Raw genomic sequence first — 18523 nt, forward strand, 5'->3', positions numbered from 1 at the left:
GACAATATAGCGTAATGTATACACAATTTGAAACATGTAACAATAGGCAAATCACAAAAATAAGAAGCATTTAGTTTTTTTTTTAATGTTCGTTCAATGTCATTTGTATCGATCGATGTGAAAAAATGAAATCACTTTCAAATGAACATCGTTCAACATTTGTAGTTTTTCGGAAAATAATCGAAACGAAAAAACACGCATAAGCACATAGTTGTCAACAAATTCGCATTTAATTGTATAAAGTCCATGGATCGGTTTTTTTCCAAATTACGCGAAAAGATATTGCACGAAAAAAAAAAATAGAACTAAACCAAATGCATTTATTTAGCGAATTTTTGTCCAAGGCGGATTAAATCCATTCAACAGGTTTTTTTTCGCAATTTTTCTGTTTTTCTTTTATCAACTGATCTAACGTAAAGTACTATATAAAATACCGAGAGGTAAAATCTCTAAAAAAAATCATTTCCAAAAGAACAAAAACGAAACAAATCTTTTGTGCATTTTCTTTATGTTTGCTAAATTAAATTGATAAGATTTAAAGAATATAATATAATGAATTTATGAGCATAAACAGGAGAGCAAACGAAATATGTATGAAATTAGTGTATATTAATTACAATTTTTAATTACAAAACCAACAAAAACAACGATAATACAAAAGAAAAAAGAGAAGAGGAAAACATCCAAATTTCAAATTTGCACTCAAAATACTCGAGTCGTATTTTATGTTCTTCAAATATTGGTGTAATCCTATATCATTTCAATGAATTCCAAAATTAGAGGAAAACAAGAGAAAATACAAAATCAAATCATTCGAGTCCATTTTAGACTATTGCAATAAATTGTTTTGCTGCTTAGCAAATGCCAAAAGAATGAATGAGAAAAAAAATCCTAAATATATTCTAAACAAAAATTATAGAATGGAACAAAAAATGAAATAGCGATAGTATTTAATTTTTATTTAAAAAAAGAGAGAGAAATAAAAACAAAAATAATAACAAATTATTAGGAAAATCGATATTGTCAAATGAAAAACTACAAAGAAAACAGTTTTAATTTGTATTTTATAAATGAGAATGAGGTGATTATGAAGAGGGAGTAGAGAGAGATATAGCAAGAAGGAGGAGGATGAGAAACAAAACAATTTAGACCTAGAGAAGGCAAGCATATTATAATCCATACATAATAAAAACAAATATATGTAAAAACTTGCAAAATACGTGGGATATTGATAGAGTGTTTTTTTTATTTTTTTCATTAAATTTATTCTATCATTTCTTTTTTTTTTTCTTTTTCTTTTTTTTTCTTTTTCTTTTTTTTGATTTTTTTTTTTTTTAATATAATGATATGAAACTATTAGTCACATATGAAATTTAATATGATTAAGTATGTAATATTTCAAAAAGAAAACAAATCACATACACATTCAAAGAAAAAAAAAAGCAAAACAATTAGGTGACGTGTAGGAATTTCAAGTGAAATAATAAATAAAATTTAACTATTGTATCAAATAATAACAGGCACACAAACAATCACATTCACAAAAACTCACGCCCGCGCATACGAATCACTTTTTGTGATGAAAAAAAACTATATGATGAAATAAATTGATGCTGAAGCTGAAGCAGTTGTAATACGCAAAAGTAAACATGACATCAACAATAAATCATAGTTTTGACACATTAAAAACATCGATGCGGTAACAAATAGAGAAACAAAAAATACACCCAATCATTAATAGGTATTTGAATACGCTAAACAATTTTCTTAGATATACGTAATCACATCTCATAAATTCACATCACTTGCTGAGAAAATCAATTTTCACTCAACAAACAATTCCAATGGAATCAACATTTATATCGCTTTATTCATGCATTCATTTCTCACAAGCATAATTATTCATGTTCTTTTTTTCATAAGCAACAAAAGCGACATCACTCATCAACTATCGCTATTCTCAATTGATGACACATATATATTTTTTTGAAGCAAAATCATTTGATTCGTATAGAATTTTTGCATTTTGTACGCATATACAAATGTGTTGGCACTTGTTTCATTTTTTTTATTTCTAATTAGGCTTATTAGGCCTCTAGATTTGGCCTCAGATCAACGATAAGCACAACTTTTACCTAGAAATCAATGAAACGATCAAAGGACTGAAAGCGATTTAAATGAAGAAAATAAAAAAATCACATTATAAATATAGCAATCGTTGAATGTTACAAAAAAAGGGAAACGTCATATTTTTACCGCAAAGCATTTTTTTATTAGAGAAAGAAACAATTAAAATTATGAATGAAAAAATAAATAAATATTGACAACAAGAGATTCTGAAGGAAAAAAAAAACACACACACACACACTCACAATGTATGATCCGAGAATGCATTTTTAATAAACCTTTAAATTTGTATTACAATAATAAAGTTCTTTAATTTATACTTATTTATTTAATTGTGCTGCAATAATAAGGAATGGACGGGTTGCCGGGAATTCACTTCCATTTTCATAAGTTATATGAAGAAGCTTGGAAAATAAAAAAAATCATCAATTAAGCATGCATTTAAATTATCTTTTATCTGTTTTTACCAACGGAAACGCTCATTTTTTTAATTATTTTTTTTTTTTTTTTTTGCAAAATATCGTATGTTTGTTTTACGCATTGAAATATTTGTAGCGGCAGATTTGAATGGAAGAATCGGTAACCTATGACAAGTATCTTTATTGGTGTGAGTGTGTCAGCTTATGTCAGTTTATGTCAGGTACATGTTTTGTTAATTTTCTTGGTTATTTATTTCATGATATTTATCACAAAGTTTATTTAAAATAAAATAAAAAATGTTAGGCTCAAAATTAAATCGAAATCTTAACACTAGGCTATTATTGGGCTGTAGATTTTTCAAAGCATACTCAAAAGTGAATGCCAACAAAACGAGTAATTGTGTATTGGACCATCGAAAAAATGCACAATTGTTGGTTTACCCAACATTTCGTTTGAACCAGTTTACAAATTATAGTACAGATACGACAAAAAGTGATGGTGATCTAACGAAAGAAATCAAATTATGTATTGCCGAGAAAAAAACAGACAAAGTAATAGAATTGTTAAAACAATCAACAAATTTTAGCACAAATCAACTGTTCGAAATAATAGAATGTGCTGCAAATAAGGGAAATAAAGCAATCACTAAATTAGCATTGTCTTTATTGCCGGAAGAAATTCAAAATAACAAATTGATCGATCAAAATCTTACGGAGATTTGCATTGAAATGATATATTCAAATAAAATTACTGTAGATCCTAGTTCAAGCAATGACAAATTAGATCCATATCAATTGATCATCTGCCATTTACCAGTGCTTCAGGAGGGATCGACCAAAGAATATGGAGTATTGTTAATACAACAAATGATTATTGCGAATGAAAGCTTTTCAACCATTCTTAAATTTTGTGAAAATTTGAAGAAAAGCAAACGAAACCCATATTCAATTGAATCATGCTTGGAATGTCTGATGGAATTGAGTGTAAAAAAAGCTCAAGAATTTCTAGAATATTTGGCCGTACATAAAAAACTTCAACCGAACCATTTTCAACCATTTTTCAATCATGCTCAAAATCAAACTGAACTGATTGATCACATAAAATTTGCATTCAAATTAAATTGTTTAGTGGATACATCAACACTTTTAAATTGTGTACTACCGAAAATGGATAAAATTCATCATCCAGCTGCCGCTGCTTATGAATTGATCACAGCTGGTCTGCAATGGCGCCATTTAAAAACGGCTATGATTACCTTCTATTTGAAAAATGAAAAATTGGATAATGCTTTTGAAATAGCCGGTATATCCAAAGTGAAAATTGACATAGCTCTTATCCAACCAGAACTATCGAAATTTATAAAAAGTAAATCGTTTCAAGTCAGCCAGAAAAAAACAGTTCAATTAATAAAAAAACTACAATCCCTTTGTAGTGATGAAGAGTATGATTTGGCTGGCAATGTGGTGTTATCACTTTGTGATAAAATCGATAAAATTGATGATTTCGCTTTAACAAAGCAAATGTTATTGGAATTTAATTGTCAAGGTGTAAAAATGTCATGCCATTCTGTCCAGGCAATAAAAGATAAAATGAAAAGTCATGCGAAATATATTTCATTTATGCCGAATTTAATTAGTGATGGACGCGTAAAAAATGCATCGCACGAAATCCAGAGATTGGAACAACAGTTGGCTGATTATAGGGCGAAAGAGAAAGCAACACGGCAACCGATAGATAATGCAATAAATTGTATGAAATCATTTTTGCTTTCAACTAACTCCAAATATTTTATACCAAATAAAAAACTAAGCGTGAAATCAATTTCATTTCAGATACATTGTTTCAACTATTGAAGGCACACATTAATTATGGAAATTTTGATGAAGCAATAAAAATTAAAGAAGAATGCGATAAAGCTGGTGTTCCTAAGTCTGCGGCCATGCAAGTTGCACTTATTGGGTTGTGGATTGCAACAAAAAATGTGGATAAAGCCCTTCAAACTCTTCAAACTTTACAGAAATTAAAAAGTTCTAAATCAAATGCACACGTTATAATCAACTTGGCAACATTTTTACTATCACAAAATCGATTGGACGATGCAAAGATAATTATGAATGATTTGTATAAGTTCAATTCATCCGAAAATTACACAACACTGGTAAATCACAATGCATCTTTTTTATTGAATGCGGCCTGCGAGTATAGCGTCCGGAATGACTGTAAGGAGAACCTTACTGAAACATTTCTCAATAGACTGTTACAAAAAGAAGTATGCATACCTTCAAATAAACTTCTGAGTATTGTGATTAAAGAGTATATAGAAAAAAAACAGATTCAAGAGGCGGTTAACAGTTTTCAGCATTTTGCCAATCAATATCGACGAGCACCGAGATGTGTTCCACTTTTAACCCATTTAATTGAGTTAACGGACAACGAACAATCCACAAAGTTTGGTGTATCGAGAGAACAAATCAAAAACAACATTAAAATAATTACGGATGTGATCATAGATTTGCATGGGATAAACAATTCAAATATTATACTCATTACAGCATTGGCTTGCGCTGGTAAAGATGACCAGCTTCGAATGTTTTTATCGCATAATGATGTTCAGTTTGATGAATCGCGTTTATTAGGTGTTTTGGAATATATGGAAACTGATTCGAAAATAAAATCAGTGATTACCATCATACAAAGTACAAAAGAATTGCAAAACACACAAATAAACAACGAACATCTCTGTGAGTCTGTATTAAATGATTTTTTTTTGAAGAATGATTATGGTTCGGCACTTGAATTTTACAAAGCAATCCAGTTGTCAGATCATGGCAATTTTCTATCGCAGCGTTTTTATAAAAAACTTGCCCAACTTTTGATAAAAAACAAACAACAACTGCCTGTTGACTTGGCAAGTGCTCTTGAATAATCATCAACGTAGACATTTTGTAAAGAATTATTGCAAATAGAATCAATTTAATAGAAAAAAAATCAAATGTTGTTTCATTTTCATAATTTGAAATTTTTTCAATTAGAACGGACTCAAGGCACAAAACGATTCCAGTAGAGCACAAAACGTACCCATTTTGTATCAAGCTTTCTATTTTGACAGCACTTTTTTTTAACGACATTTTAAGGTTAGAAGAGTTAAACTCAATCGAAGACAATAATTCTTGTTCACATCAGCTAGAAAAAAGAAGTAGAAAACAAACTTAATACGGTTCGTATTTCACATCTAAGAAAAGTAGCGAAGTACTTATTTCACGCTTGTTTGTTTCAAATCAAAATCAAATTGATTTATTTCTTTGTAGCAATGAGAATCTTCCAAATGTTATGTGCAATTAGCAGACGGCCACAAAATCCATATAAAGTACCATTGGCAAAGCCAAGACTTCCATTTCGTTTGAAGGATAAAATCCGAGGCAAGGGAGCTAAATTGGAAATGAATCAAACCGTTCAGCAAATGCAAAATTTAATTACAAAACTTGCACAAAACGATTACGATCAGCGATTCTGTGCGGATGAAATCAAATTAATGAACGAATCCGCCAGAAATTCATTTCAAGAATACGTCAAACAAAAAAAGGAAAATAGAGCCGAACATGTTAAACCTGGAAAAGATGTAAACGCAATTCAAGTCAATAAGTATTTGAAAAAATTCCCAACCCTACCACCAAATCCATATGAAGCAAAACTTAAGAAACATAGTGAACTACCATCAAATCGTCAGAAATTTATTGAAGAATAGAATGTGTATAGTTGAATAAAAATTTCATTGCCGATGGTTATATAATTTATATAGGTGATTTAAAAAAATAACACAAAGCATTTTCAATACAATTGTAATTATTAATAGTTTTTCGATTGCAAGAAATACAAACGAATTGGAACAAAATGAATATCACTACTAATAAAATGTTTTGAAAATTTTGCCGAAGCTAGTATATACTACTTCAATTGTTTTGAATTTTATTTAAGAATAAAAAATCTAATTCACATATTTTCTTACAATTGCAATTTCATTATCAAAATAAGCCATGCGTGGTTCACTTTTGCGATATTCATGAAATTCTACAACTCGAAATACACCCAAAGTCTGACGGATATCGGCATTTCGAATAATATCCCTCAACTCACGAAAATGATTATCAAGAGAGTACCATCATGGCGCATTGAATGCCACAACAAATTTCATCGGCTAATATAATTGACTTAAAAATCTATTGATATTTTTGACATTCGTATCTGGATAAATATGATATTTTTGATTTAATCTCAAATAACCGCTTAAGTCTTCTGAAGGTTATCCCACTAAACAATTGTTGGGGCAAATTTATCCAGCTGGTTGATCATTATTGTTTACTTGGACTGGAACAACATTTGCATTTTCTCTTGGTTGTCTGCGTACTGGTGGTTTTTTACTATACGGAGGTCTTCGAAGTTGTGGTGGTCTCACAAACGAATTTATCAATGTTAAATCGAAAATGAAACATAGAGCTGTAATCAATAAATTTGAGTTAATATTATTCAAAATAAATTAATACAGAAAATTGTACCTTTGTACATTATGCACCTTGCCGCAACAATGTCTCGATGCCAAACAATGGTAAATCGCAGCTCTCGATATTTATGTTCTTGTTCCGGTTTTTGTTGTTGTTGTTGATGATGATCATTGGTGTTCGCAGCATCGTGTCCCATTTGAAGTGCATTCACAGAGTTTAGCGGCCAGTTTTTCCAATAGTACATTTTGGGTGACGCTAATCGCTCTGGTTTGGATTCTTTTGGCAGATTTGCTTGATTTACTAGACCTCTGTCGATCAACTTTTTCACACAACGGTCCAACGTTTTGCGTCGTGAGCCCTTTTTTGACACAATTAGCGGCGGCAATGACATGTATTTGGCAATCTCCAGTGGTATTGGAGCATTGCGTGGACAATTCTTGCATGCTTTGAATCGGAATTTTTTCGTTTCTTTCGGGAACTTCACCATGCAACTGGCACAGTGTTGCGATGTGTAAGCTTCATCCACTCTAACGACATCTGAATGATGTAGTTTTTTAACGCTGTTTTCAAGACGTCGTGTTCCCGGGCATCGTTTGGTCTTCTTCTTACCGATTGGCGAATTGGCTGGCAAGTCCGCGTCTCCAATGGTAAACAGCGATGGCTTATTCTTTGTCAATGATTTTGCTAACCAATCGGTTTCGTGCTGTGAGTCGATGTACTTGTCCAACGATAGCCGTGCATATCGTCACCGAGCATATGCCGCCAATCCATCCTGCATCATTTTCAATCGATGATCGAGTTAGTATATCCAGCCGTTTCCGCGCGGTGATGGTATTACTAGATAGTTTTCCTCGCGATCGGACTGTTCCATTTTCGTGAATGTTGCTGTCATGCGCTTTGCTCTTTTGTCCTGAATACATTGTCGGGCACCCAATGATATTGCTTCGGTGATATTTTGATGTTTTCCTTTGATAAAACCAAAATAAAAACAATCAATACATTGAATCTAGAAAATTATGAAATTTAAATTTAAAAAGACATTATTTAATCAACTTACTTCGACACAAGTTCTTCATGTCGAATAAAATATTCCAAGCGTCGTATGGGTTTTCCTCAAAATGATTTTTGCTATACATAGAACTTCCTCCATCTTTGCCACCGAATTCTTCTGGAATCAGTTTCCATCGAGCCAATAGTGCTAACAAATCCGTATGATCGAATCTGATGTGTTTGAGTTTATTATCACATAACGGTACAACGGTGATATTGCGAATCCTTGGCGGCAGTGGTTACATCGGTTTTTCGAACAACAATGGATTTTTCTTGTGTCGCAGCCATGCGTGCACTAGCTGTTGATGTTCTGCCTTGAATTCACTAATTTCACGTTGTATTTGGATAAAAAAATAAAGTGATTCAAACCACTTTTTCTTGATGTTCAATACATCTAACCGTCAACCGAAAAATGTCAGAAAGATTCGGTTGCATTTCGAAAATTCTTGAAGCAAAGAAAAATAAATGCAATAAATGACGTATAAGAAATGTTCTTCTCCAGAATTTCAAATCAAATTACGCAAATCTCTTCTCAAATTAATTGTTTATTTTTTATTTGAGCGTGAATAAACAAATGAATCGTTAGATTTGCAATTTAAAACTTAATGTATTGGGTTGTGTTCACATTATGCTGTCAAATGAAATATTATTGGAAGTGAAAGAAACAAGTGGATCCATTCCATTGGAATTCGTGGAAACTATGCATATAATGTCCGTTCCATTTGACACGAAAATGACCACCAGAAGGGGCCAAAACGTTTCATTTTTCAACGTTAGAATGTACTAAAAACATTATTTATTTGTTTATATTTGTTAACAATAACCTCAGAAATGTTCTATGTATTTAATATATATTGCTGGCAGCTTTTTGAAAACTGATTAAAATTATGAGAATTAAACAAATGAATAAATGAACAAAAAATGATTTTATCGATCGGCTAATTGTTTTAGTTGTTTGAGTACGGTTTCCCACAATTTTTTCTTGTCACGTTCCGATTTTTTCAAAACGGAAAAGACATTCTTTTTATCTGCTTCGCGTATTTTTTCTAAAACAATAATAATGTCTTTCGGTTTCACCAAATTGTAACGATTATCGGGTTTTCCATAGTCACTTAAATAAATACTCCACTCTTCTAGGATCAAAAGATCTAATAGTTGACGCACTTCTGCAAAATAGGCTGACGCTTCATCGACTTTTAAGCCGGGCACTGGATCGGTTCCGGCAAACACTTCGCATTGCATCTGTTTAATAAAAAACAAAAAAATGAGAAAAATAACAAAATTAATTAAGTTATTGTGCATAAAAGGGAGATAAAAGCATTACCAAGTCAAGACTAATTTGTTGTAGTGCACCCGTTGATATTTGTTTGACGTCATCGCTCAGTAGCAGTTTGTAGAATGAGTTTGCAATGTGTTCACAAGCTTTTTTACACGCAACCTGTGCAACATTTGGCAGCAAATAGGAAAAACTTTGAAATGTACTTTGCAAAAAAGCAATCATATCGGAAATAAACTGAGATGCATGTCCCTTCGGATCGGGCAATAGCCAATCATAATTTTCAAGCTCTTCAAAAAATTCATCTAATTTCGAACATAATTTGGCCGAAACTTGCATCTCGGCTTCGGCTCGTGCCACTTGAAACATGGCCGATGGGGCTTGCTTAATTTCTTGCTGTGTTCCGGTCACCTTACATACAAAATCATCCAAAAATGGGCCAGCCTTCTCCAAATACTGTGTATCAATAATAATTTGCACAACTTGCATAAGCGCAAGACTTGGATTACGAAAAATGGCCGATAAACATCCGCTAAAGCTTCTCGTTAGCAAAAGATTGGCCGCTTTACGGACCATTGCTGCAATTTCGTTCGGGGACAGTGTCAATTCTTCCGAGAATTTCATGCAAGCATACATAAATTCTTTTGCTTGATGGTATACCTCCGGAACCATGGTCGAAAATGGGAATTTCTTTGGGAATGGCTGAGCCTCCAATTGCTCCGAATGGAATGGAAAACGCTCCAAAACCGCATCGTATTGCTCTTGATCATGCACTTGTAGTGGCAAATAGTCGCATTTATTTAAAATTTCCCGGAATTCGTTGACCCATCGTTGTAACAGCACCTCATTGTAATGATCTCTCATTTCAAGCAATAAATCCCAAAGCTGTGACACCGTATAACCATATGTTTTCAATGTTGTTATGCAAAGCATTATCAAATTTTTAATGCGAAGCAAAATATTTGGATCGGTGCACGATGATGAGCTCATGCTAAGTACATTTACAGCTCGTGACAACGACGATGACCATAAATCATCTAAATACGAACGATTGACCACATCACCGGCTGTATTCATCACATGATCTTCGACGATAAAAAAACCAACAATTGAATAAATATAATTTTTATACGCCTCCAAGTTGTCGTGCATTGCTTGTGGCGTTTGCAACACCAATTTCGCTTGGTCGCGCCTCTGTTTTCGATAATCTTTTTCAAAATATTCTTTGTCATTGAGAACGGTGTAAATGTGAAGGCAACGATAAATTGGTGAAAAATCAATCCAATCTTGTGCGGACATATCATCTTCGTCCACCGAATAGTCATCGTTTGAGTTCATTGTTGTTTTATATTCGTTTATAATCGAAGTTAAATCACGTTTTTGATGCTTTTTTGTGTGTCGCATTGCAACTTCACCAATTTTCGGCGAATACTTACGAATATTCTCTAAAAATTCACGAAAATCTTCTTCGGAAGATTGTTTAATTTGCTCTTTGAGCTTTGGAACGGCACTTTTCATTTGCGATGCAAATCGATACTTCTCCATTTTTGGCAAGTGTTCACTTTCTAAAACCTCAAGCGTTTTCAACGCCGGATAGTATCGCTTATCTTCGACTTGTTTCAATAGTTTTGTAAAGCATTCCAGCACCGGCAAACAACTGCTCAATGCATCGATTGTATTTGCAATGTTACTTTCAATTTTTCGTGCTCGTACCAGATCTTTTCCTTTGGCTAAAACACCTGTTGATGCTTTTCCCAATGTTCCATCCAATTGCATCACTTCTTCGTTGAGATTATTGGCTTGCGTTCGTACATGCAGTAATTCACGTATCGAATCTATGAATCCCTGATAGTATAGATTACAAATACGTTCGATATCCTTATCGTGCGAACGAATTCGGGCCTCAATTTGATCGGATAATATATCGTTTGAATCATTTTCAAGTATCGAACGAAATGTTGGACCCCAATTATCGTCAACCGCTTCAATATCTTGTATTGACGGAATATTCGCCATTTCCAAAGTAATTTTATTAATCATCCACGCACAATTTCAAAGTCAAACAAATGTTACTCGTCGTGTTTAATAAACATATATAGGAGTAATATTGCCAAAATGTCAAAATAAAAACTATCCCTATCGAGAACACGCATAGACAGGTTCAAGCACCAAAAAATATATATAAACGGAATGCCATATGTCATAACCTCGAACGTTATGAACATATAATAACAAAACAATATTTATTTTTGTTTTCATTCTACTTTGAGAGGAGGAAATTTCTGTTGCTTTTGTAAGAGAATTGAATAGCGATAAACAATGTCGGCAGATATACGGCATTTAAAAGAGTCTGCACGCGAGGATAGTTTTGAAGCCAAAATGCAAAAAATTCTCGATGATGTGGACGCTATTGACGAGAAAATAAAACGATTAGGCAAACAACGTGAAAAATTGATGATAAACTATGAAAAACTAAAAGATGCCAAAATCATGAAAGACGCGTATACCTCAATTTTGGACGAAAATTGGGAACGAGGTAAGTTAATTAAAATTCAAATAGCCAATCATATTGAATGTGCCTCTTTTGTCTATTTATTTTGACAGAAAATTTTGAATGGTCATGTCGGTTAAGAGAGACAATGAAAACTGTATTTCGTTTGGACAATTTTCGACCACAACAGCTTCAAACAATCAACTGTGTCATGTCAAAAAAGGATGTTATTATGATCGCTCCAACTGGTGGAGGAAAAAGTTTGTGCTACCAATTGCCAGCAATTCTGTCCGATGGTCTAACAGTTGTCATATCACCGCTCATATCATTAATGGAAGATCAAGTTTGGTCATTGAAAAAATATGGCGTAAACGCTGAACTGCTATCGGCTTCAACCGAAAAAAATAAAAATAGCTTGATTTTGAAACAATTGGCCGAAGGAATAGATACATGTAAGTAAAATGGTTTTTTTCAATTTTTGGTGCGAACATTAAAACAATATGCGTATTTGTAGGCAATTATAAAATTCTCTATGTAACTCCGGAACGGTTGGCCAAAAGTAAGCGTTTTATGACATCGCTACAGAAGTGTTATTTGGCAAAACGTCTACACTTGATTGCAATTGATGAAGGTAATTTAATAAGTTTTCCTTCGTATTATGTTATGTTAAGCAAATTGCATTCTTTTTCGTAGTTCATTGCATCAGTCAATTTGGAAATGATTTTCGGCCCGATTATAAATTTTTGGGCACATTAAAAACAATGTTTCCAGACGTACCATTGTTGGGTGTAACAGCGACTGCCACAACCAAAGTCATTGTCGACGTTCAAAAGATGTTGAATTTACAGCAGCCGATCATTTTGAAAGCCGAATTCAATCGACCGAATTTGTATTATCATGTATGTGATTTAGAAAAAAAAAGTCCCATTCGTTGTTTTAGACGAAAAAATAAACATAAATGTAATATTTTGTTACAGTTGATGGATAAACCAGCGGAAAAAGAGCAATGTATCGAACTGTTATATGATTTGTTGAACAAACGATTTGCCGGTCAATCGGGTATAATTTATGCATTTTCAATAGCCGACACAGAAGAAATCGCTTCCGAATTATCACAAAGGAATTTAAAAGTTCGACCATATCATGCCCAACTCACAAATGAAAGACGTACTCTGGTGCACTCGAAATGGTTGTCGGGGGAAATACAAGCGGTCGTTGCAACAGTGGCATTTGGAATGTAAGTTTGTTATTTGAAAATTCGATTCGATTCACAAATGTATTGTCTCTATGTGAAATGTCAATTTAAATTAACAGGGGCATTGATAAGCCAAATGTGCGATATGTCATTCATCATACGATGAGCAAAAGTATGGAAAATTACTATCAAGAAAGTGGGCGAGCTGGAAGGGATGGAAATAGGGCTGAATGTATTCTACTGTATCGCAGTGCTGATATTTCGAAAATCACATCAATGGTCTTTACGGAACATACCGGCCTGAGCAATGCATATAAAATGATTGAATTTGCAATTGATGGCATAAGTTGTCGACGTGACTTGATCAGTAAACATTTTATGGATGTATGGAGCAGTTCGGCTGAATGCAATAAAATGTGTGATCGATGTTATCACAAAGACAGCGTAAATCCACCAAAGATGAACATTACTGAATATTGTCTTGCCTTATACAAAATCATTGAACATGCCACCAACATGGATGTGAAATTAACCCAATTGAAATTGATTGATTCATGGTATCAAAAAGGAAAAACCAGTCTTCGTGTTAAAGATATACCGGTGCCGAATTTTGAACGATTTTATGCCGAACAAATGGTCGCCTATTTACTCATTAAAGGTTATCTAAAAGAAGATTTTCATTTTTCGGCATACACAACATTCAGTTACATAAAAATGGGTAACAAAATCGCACAACAAGATGATCGCATTATATTTTATGGTGCACGTGTATTGTTGTTGCCCGAAGTGCATACGAATGGTCAAATTGCATCGAAATCCAATGAATATGCAACTGACTCCGACACACCTCTGTCATCGAGAAAGGAGAAAAAAATTAGGTCTCAAAGATCGAAAGAGGCTAGCCTTAGCGAAGCCAGCGTGGTGGATACACCGACCGCCAAAAGGTTAAAGTCATCAAAACAACATGGTAACGGTAATGCTAGTTCAACAACCGATGACTATGTGTATGTAACTGATTCCGATGCAGCTCCACCAATAAAAAAAGTGAAAAAGGAGAAATCACGAAAAACGGATGACGGTGGTGTCAGTGAGACTAGTTTCATGGATGCATCAATCAGCAGTTCAAAAAGCGATTCAAAGCGAAAAAAGAAAAGCAAACACGAAAAGAAAAGGCATTCGGACGTGAACGTATCGCCATCGGACAAGGCTGACGATTGTGTCATTTTAGTGGAAGGCAGTGATATAATCGAAATTGATTAAATTGAATAAAGGCTTATTACTGATTTTTTTAAAATTAAATATGTCTATGAATTATACACAACAGCTGACGAGTGTGTTGATATTTTCCATAATGAATAAATTTAAAAAGCAATCAAATATTTCCTTGATTTCTGTTACGGTACTTGTATACAATACACACATGTGGGTCCAAATGTCAATAACGTTTTAAATGTATGGTTATGTTTGTACTATTTTTAATCAGTATTTTGACGACGACTGTTTAGTGTTGATTACAATGTTGCATGGTTCAAAGGACATTTGACGATTCGAAAGAGAAAATAATCACAAAAAAAACTGTTCGGAGCAACGGGTTACTGACAAAAATTGGCTTTATTTCGGCTGAATTATTCGAATCACTCAAAATGCAAAACTTCATAAGGAATATAACAAATTCTCTGTTTAAAAAGCATTTATTACTAACAAATACCGTCAGTTCTGGTGTTTTGATGTCAATAGGCGATGGCCTTTCACAGTACGTTGAACAAAAAATCACACTCAAGCATAACAAAGAGCAATGGAAATTCAAATTGGATTGGTCAAGAAATGGGAAAATGTTTGTGGTGGGTGCTTCATCAGGCCCTTTGCATCATTACTTTTACGGATGGCTTGACGCAAAATACATTGGATTCACGTTGAAGGTCACAATGATTAAAATTCTCTACGATCAACTTGTGATGGCGCCGCTATGTATTGCATTGTTTTTCTATTCAGCCGGCTGGATGTATAAACAAAGCTTCAATGATTCGACGAATGAGTTGAAATCAAAATTTTCTACCGTTTATATAACAGATTGGATAGTTTGGCCGTTCGCACAATTTGTGAATTTTCATTATTTATCCACTGACTATCGAGTGATTTACGTAAATTTTATAACAATGTTATACAATGTATTTTTATCATATGTTAAACATACCGATTCCGAAAAATGGAAATATTGGAAATTTTAATTAATGTATAGTTCTCTGTGTTTTTTTTTTGCCAAATCATTGTTATTAATTTTATTAATATTAACAGGAAAAAGATCAAAATAAAATGAAATTGCATTCGAATGTTTACATGGTTTTTTTCTTACTTTTCGGTGAATTGCCGGCAATCGGTAGCCAATTTTTGTGTTGCTCTACCTTACTTTGCTGACTTGAAAGAAATCTGGAAAATCAGCGGTAAAAAGGTTTGAAGAAAGGTTTGATTTTATTTTCTATTTAAAATATACAAATAAAATCTGTTTCAAACTGATTGTGCAGATGCATTTTTAAATTGTTTACAATGAATACCGAATAGTGTTACCTGATAGCAGATAGGAATGTTATTGTTACTTTTAACTTTCACATCATCGTTTTATCAAAGAGAAAATTATGGATGGTATTTTTTGGATATGTTTGAGAAAAATAAAAATCTATAAAAAAACGTTTGGACAAAAGTTGGCACAACTCAGTATGTGAACGATGCATCTGGTCAGACTCATCATTTTGGTGACACAGACACACACACACACAATCCCGACAGTCAACAGAACAGAACCGAATGTAAACTATTCAATTTTGATTATGTTTTCATTTTTATTGTTTACAATAACCGACTGAAAAAAATGATTACACTTATTTTTAAATGATCAAGAAGTGGCCAACAAACAGCAACAACTACTATTATGCGTTTTAAGAAGCCAATAGTTTATATATTTTCCGTATTCATATTATTCTTAATTTTGATGTACATAAAAAATAGACACATAGATTCAAATGCCGAAACAACAAGAAACTTACAAGTGGCCGTATCGAATACGTAAGTGTGAAATGGAATTTGAATTTTCAGTCTTTAAATCGTTAAATTATGTGTACATTTAATTTTCAGAAGTAACGCAGTGCCAAATCAAAATGAAATCGTTATAGTTGTTGTATCATGTGGCATGAGACAGCAAGAAACATTAAATCTCTTGAAATCAGCTATAATTTTTGGATTAGAGCATCGCCTGAGATTTGTTGTAATAACCGAAGATAATTTAATGGCTGGTTTCCGTGAAAAGCTTGAAGACTGGTCAAATATTGTTAAAAATAAGTTTACATACGAAGTTCTTCCATTAACATTCCCCAAAGAGAACGAGGGTGAATGGCGAAATCTATTTAAACCGTGTGCAGCACAAAGACTTTTTCTACCTGTATGCATTTAAACCGAACTCACATTCCAATGGTTTTCTAATTGTTTTTTTGTCTCATTTTGTTTATTTTTAGGCAATTTTGACCGACATTGATTCCGTGTTATATTTAGATACAGACACATTATTTATATCACCTGTTCATGATGTATGGAAATTTTTCCAAGAGTTTAATTCATCCCAAATTGCAGCACTGTCGCCGGAACATGAAGATGAAAATGTGGGCTGGTATAATCGTTTCTCAAGGCATCCATATTATGGAAAACTGGGCGTCAATTCTGGTGTAATGCTTATGAATTTAACACGAATGAGAGAATTCAAATGGAATTTATACATGTTACCATTGTACAAAGAGTATAAATTGAAAATTACATGGGTATGTGCTATTGATTCTTTATTTGTTGTTTTATTCTGATTATTTTCTTTTGTGACTCATCTTCTAGGGCGATCAGGATCTGATAAATATTTTATTCGCATACTATCCAGATAAACTTCATATATTTGAATGCCAATTTAACTATCGCCCGGATCATTGTATGTATATGAGTGTTTGTGATGCACCGCATGGCATACAAATTGTACATGGAAATCGTGGATATTTTCATTCCGAAAAACAACCAGTATTTAGTACCATTTATCGTTTGATCGAAGAATATCAACTTGGTACGGATATCTATCGAAATATTGTAGCTCCACTTGAATCAGCCTTCGCATCTGAGGACATTCGACACACAAGCTGCGGCAAAATTACGGACAAATTTTTGAAAATTCTCAAACAAACATTCCAAGAAAATACACTTTATTATGATGAAGATTCCAGTTGACCAATGTACATGTGTATGACACATTCATGTGGTCGCAAATATTTAAGCAGCGCTTTTGTAGTCCAATTGTAAAAATGCAATTTTTGGCTAATTTATATGAATAGTTTTTGGTAGAGTCGATGTGAATTAAATGTGTTTTACACATTTGGTGAGACGAAAGAATATTTATGAATCGGATTTGAGTCGAAGTGTGAGCATGAGCATTTATATGATTAAACGATTTGAGGTGTCAACGAACGTTCATGCTCGGATTCGAGTTCGAGTTCGTTCATTCGGCTCATCATCTTCTAGATTTATATAGTTTTTTAACTGAATTTGTGCATGTGTTCAAATGGTTGACCTATTATTATTGATACAAAAACAAATTCATAAATTACTGGACATAGGATAGTCTATACCATACTTATATTTAATTTTATAATAATAGGTGGAAAATAAAAATGGAAATTAATTGATTTATTTCACTTTTTGGTCATTTAGCTTTAAGGTGTTGACGAGGGTTCAGATTATCCCCCTCTAAAAAAATTCGGAACCCTAGATTCTTTCGATTTGCTAGGTTTTTGCCGAGAGTTAAGGCCCTATTTGCTAGACGCATGGGTCTTGAGCCACACTCCCATTGCAGCATTTCATTGAAGCTCGAATTATAATGGGAAAATCGAATAAGGGATGTTCTATTCCATTCGCTTTGTGATCTCTACTATTTTTTGATCAAAATAATGTGTGTGTCCCCGCTTTCATAATTTGCGTTTCATAAAGTGAAAATCCACAAAAATTTCACATCATGGCATTAAAAATGTCAAATTGACCCCAATTTCTTTTCATTCATCATCATTGAACTAAGCTGTTAAAAATTGAGTCTGTACAATAAAAATTTTTTTTATTGTACTGACACTACGTCAGTAATGTGGGCTATATGCATATGCACTGCTTCGTTCTGCTATCCATGGTAGAATACGTACTTGTAAGCAAAGCCCGCGGCATTCGACATACGGTGTATAAGAATGACCACTAGTATATGCATTCGAAATCAATATATACTCAGAAACAGAAATTCAAGAGTAGGCGAACTCTTTCTGTAATTTCTGTAAAATGGAAAATAGCCGAGCATTTCTGTAAAATGGAAAATAGCCGAGACACACATATTTCGGTTTGTGCTTATGCTTTTAAGCACACATTTTATTTTAGAAAGAAAACATGATATGTATTTTTTA

General features: G+C 33.2%; 7 protein-coding genes across 8 annotated transcripts; 5 read left to right on the top strand and 2 right to left on the bottom strand.

Annotated features, from left to right (window-relative positions):
* Nucleotides 1-2716: 2716 nt before the first annotated feature.
* On the top strand, nucleotides 2717-5529 carry LOC116338582. Its single transcript, XM_031763946.1, has 2 exons — nucleotides 2717-4296; nucleotides 4380-5529. The coding sequence occupies exons 1-2, from the start codon at nucleotides 2844-2846 to the stop codon at nucleotides 5471-5473; spliced, it is 2547 nt and encodes an 848-aa protein (XP_031619806.1). The 5' UTR covers nucleotides 2717-2843; the 3' UTR covers nucleotides 5474-5529.
* A 129-nt stretch (nucleotides 5530-5658) lies between these two features.
* Nucleotides 5659-6471, top strand: LOC116338608. Of its 2 annotated transcripts, none has more exons than XM_031763995.1 (2): nucleotides 5659-5764; nucleotides 5856-6471. In XM_031763995.1, exon 2 carries the CDS (start codon nucleotides 5858-5860, stop codon nucleotides 6290-6292), a length of 435 nt encoding a protein of 144 aa, XP_031619855.1. In that variant the 5' UTR covers nucleotides 5659-5764; nucleotides 5856-5857; the 3' UTR covers nucleotides 6293-6471. The 2 variants fall into 2 exon arrangements, with proteins under 2 accessions (XP_031619855.1, XP_031619857.1); XM_031763997.1 differs by having other exon boundaries at nucleotides 5687-5796.
* Nucleotides 6472-6586: 115 nt separating this feature from the next.
* Nucleotides 6587-8509, bottom strand: LOC116338607. Its single transcript, XM_031763994.1, has 3 exons — nucleotides 8104-8509; nucleotides 7101-8012; nucleotides 6587-7041 (listed from the first exon to the last, which is right to left on the bottom strand). Exons 2-3 carry the CDS (start codon nucleotides 7531-7533, stop codon nucleotides 6878-6880), a joined length of 597 nt encoding a protein of 198 aa, XP_031619854.1. The 5' UTR covers nucleotides 7534-8012; nucleotides 8104-8509; the 3' UTR covers nucleotides 6587-6877.
* A 300-nt stretch (nucleotides 8510-8809) lies between these two features.
* On the bottom strand, nucleotides 8810-11479 carry LOC116338541 (exocyst complex component 6). Its single transcript, XM_031763881.1, has 2 exons — nucleotides 9421-11479; nucleotides 8810-9338 (listed from the first exon to the last, which is right to left on the bottom strand). Exons 1-2 carry the CDS (start codon nucleotides 11410-11412, stop codon nucleotides 9024-9026), a joined length of 2307 nt encoding a protein of 768 aa, XP_031619741.1. The 5' UTR covers nucleotides 11413-11479; the 3' UTR covers nucleotides 8810-9023.
* An 82-nt stretch (nucleotides 11480-11561) lies between these two features.
* On the top strand, nucleotides 11562-14357 carry LOC116338781 (ATP-dependent DNA helicase Q1-like). The gene is made up of 6 exons (XM_031764245.1): nucleotides 11562-11908; nucleotides 11977-12315; nucleotides 12378-12494; nucleotides 12557-12762; nucleotides 12841-13100; nucleotides 13178-14357. The coding sequence occupies exons 1-6, from the start codon at nucleotides 11692-11694 to the stop codon at nucleotides 14316-14318; spliced, it is 2280 nt and encodes a 759-aa protein (XP_031620105.1). The 5' UTR covers nucleotides 11562-11691; the 3' UTR covers nucleotides 14319-14357.
* A 94-nt stretch (nucleotides 14358-14451) lies between these two features.
* On the top strand, nucleotides 14452-15311 carry LOC116338782 (mpv17-like protein 2). Its single transcript, XM_031764246.1, has one exon. It carries the CDS (start codon nucleotides 14582-14584, stop codon nucleotides 15284-15286), a length of 705 nt encoding a protein of 234 aa, XP_031620106.1. The 5' UTR covers nucleotides 14452-14581; the 3' UTR covers nucleotides 15287-15311.
* A 508-nt stretch (nucleotides 15312-15819) lies between these two features.
* LOC116338650 (glucoside xylosyltransferase 2) lies at nucleotides 15820-17767 on the top strand. Its single transcript, XM_031764056.1, has 4 exons — nucleotides 15820-16118; nucleotides 16188-16491; nucleotides 16565-16864; nucleotides 16932-17767. Exons 1-4 carry the CDS (start codon nucleotides 15985-15987, stop codon nucleotides 17310-17312), a joined length of 1119 nt encoding a protein of 372 aa, XP_031619916.1. The 5' UTR covers nucleotides 15820-15984; the 3' UTR covers nucleotides 17313-17767.
* Nucleotides 17768-18523: the final 756 nt, after the last annotated feature.

The sequence above is a fragment of the Contarinia nasturtii genome, unplaced genomic scaffold (genome assembly GCF_009176525.2).
Source record: "Contarinia nasturtii isolate CC-2019 unplaced genomic scaffold, AAFC_CNas_1.1 Cnas_scaffold_414, whole genome shotgun sequence".
In the NCBI taxonomy this organism is placed as follows: domain Eukaryota; kingdom Metazoa; phylum Arthropoda; class Insecta; order Diptera; family Cecidomyiidae; genus Contarinia; species Contarinia nasturtii.

Excerpts from the sequence above, each read along its gene's own strand:
- LOC116338582 (XM_031763946.1), top strand. The coding sequence starts at position 2,844 with ATGTTAGGCTCAAAATTAAATCGAAATCTTAACACTAGGCTATTATTG. Across the intron at positions 4,297-4,379 it reads GATAGATAATGCAATAAATT|ATACATTGTTTCAACTATTG; the intron begins GTATGAAATCAT and ends ATTTCATTTCAG.
- LOC116338608 (XM_031763995.1), top strand. The coding sequence starts at position 5,858 with ATGAGAATCTTCCAAATGTTATGTGCAATTAGCAGACGGCCACAAAAT.
- LOC116338607 (XM_031763994.1), bottom strand. The coding sequence starts at position 7,533 with ATGGTGAAGTTCCCGAAAGAAACGAAAAAATTCCGATTCAAAGCATGC. Across the intron at positions 7,042-7,100 it reads AAGGTGCATAATGTACAAAG|CTCTATGTTTCATTTTCGAT; the intron begins GTACAATTTTCT and ends TATTGATTACAG.
- LOC116338541 (XM_031763881.1), bottom strand. The coding sequence starts at position 11,412 with ATGATTAATAAAATTACTTTGGAAATGGCGAATATTCCGTCAATACAA. Across the intron at positions 9,339-9,420 it reads AACAAATTAGTCTTGACTTG|ATGCAATGCGAAGTGTTTGC; the intron begins GTAATGCTTTTA and ends TTTATTAAACAG.
- LOC116338781 (XM_031764245.1), top strand. The coding sequence starts at position 11,692 with ATGTCGGCAGATATACGGCATTTAAAAGAGTCTGCACGCGAGGATAGT. Across the intron at positions 12,763-12,840 it reads GACCGAATTTGTATTATCAT|TTGATGGATAAACCAGCGGA; the intron begins GTATGTGATTTA and ends ATTTTGTTACAG. Across the intron at positions 13,101-13,177 it reads GCAACAGTGGCATTTGGAAT|GGGCATTGATAAGCCAAATG; the intron begins GTAAGTTTGTTA and ends TTAAATTAACAG.
- LOC116338782 (XM_031764246.1), top strand. The coding sequence starts at position 14,582 with ATGGTTCAAAGGACATTTGACGATTCGAAAGAGAAAATAATCACAAAA.
- LOC116338650 (XM_031764056.1), top strand. The coding sequence starts at position 15,985 with ATGCGTTTTAAGAAGCCAATAGTTTATATATTTTCCGTATTCATATTA. Across the intron at positions 16,119-16,187 it reads CAAGTGGCCGTATCGAATAC|AAGTAACGCAGTGCCAAATC; the intron begins GTAAGTGTGAAA and ends TTTAATTTTCAG. Across the intron at positions 16,865-16,931 it reads ATAAATTGAAAATTACATGG|GGCGATCAGGATCTGATAAA; the intron begins GTATGTGCTATT and ends CTCATCTTCTAG.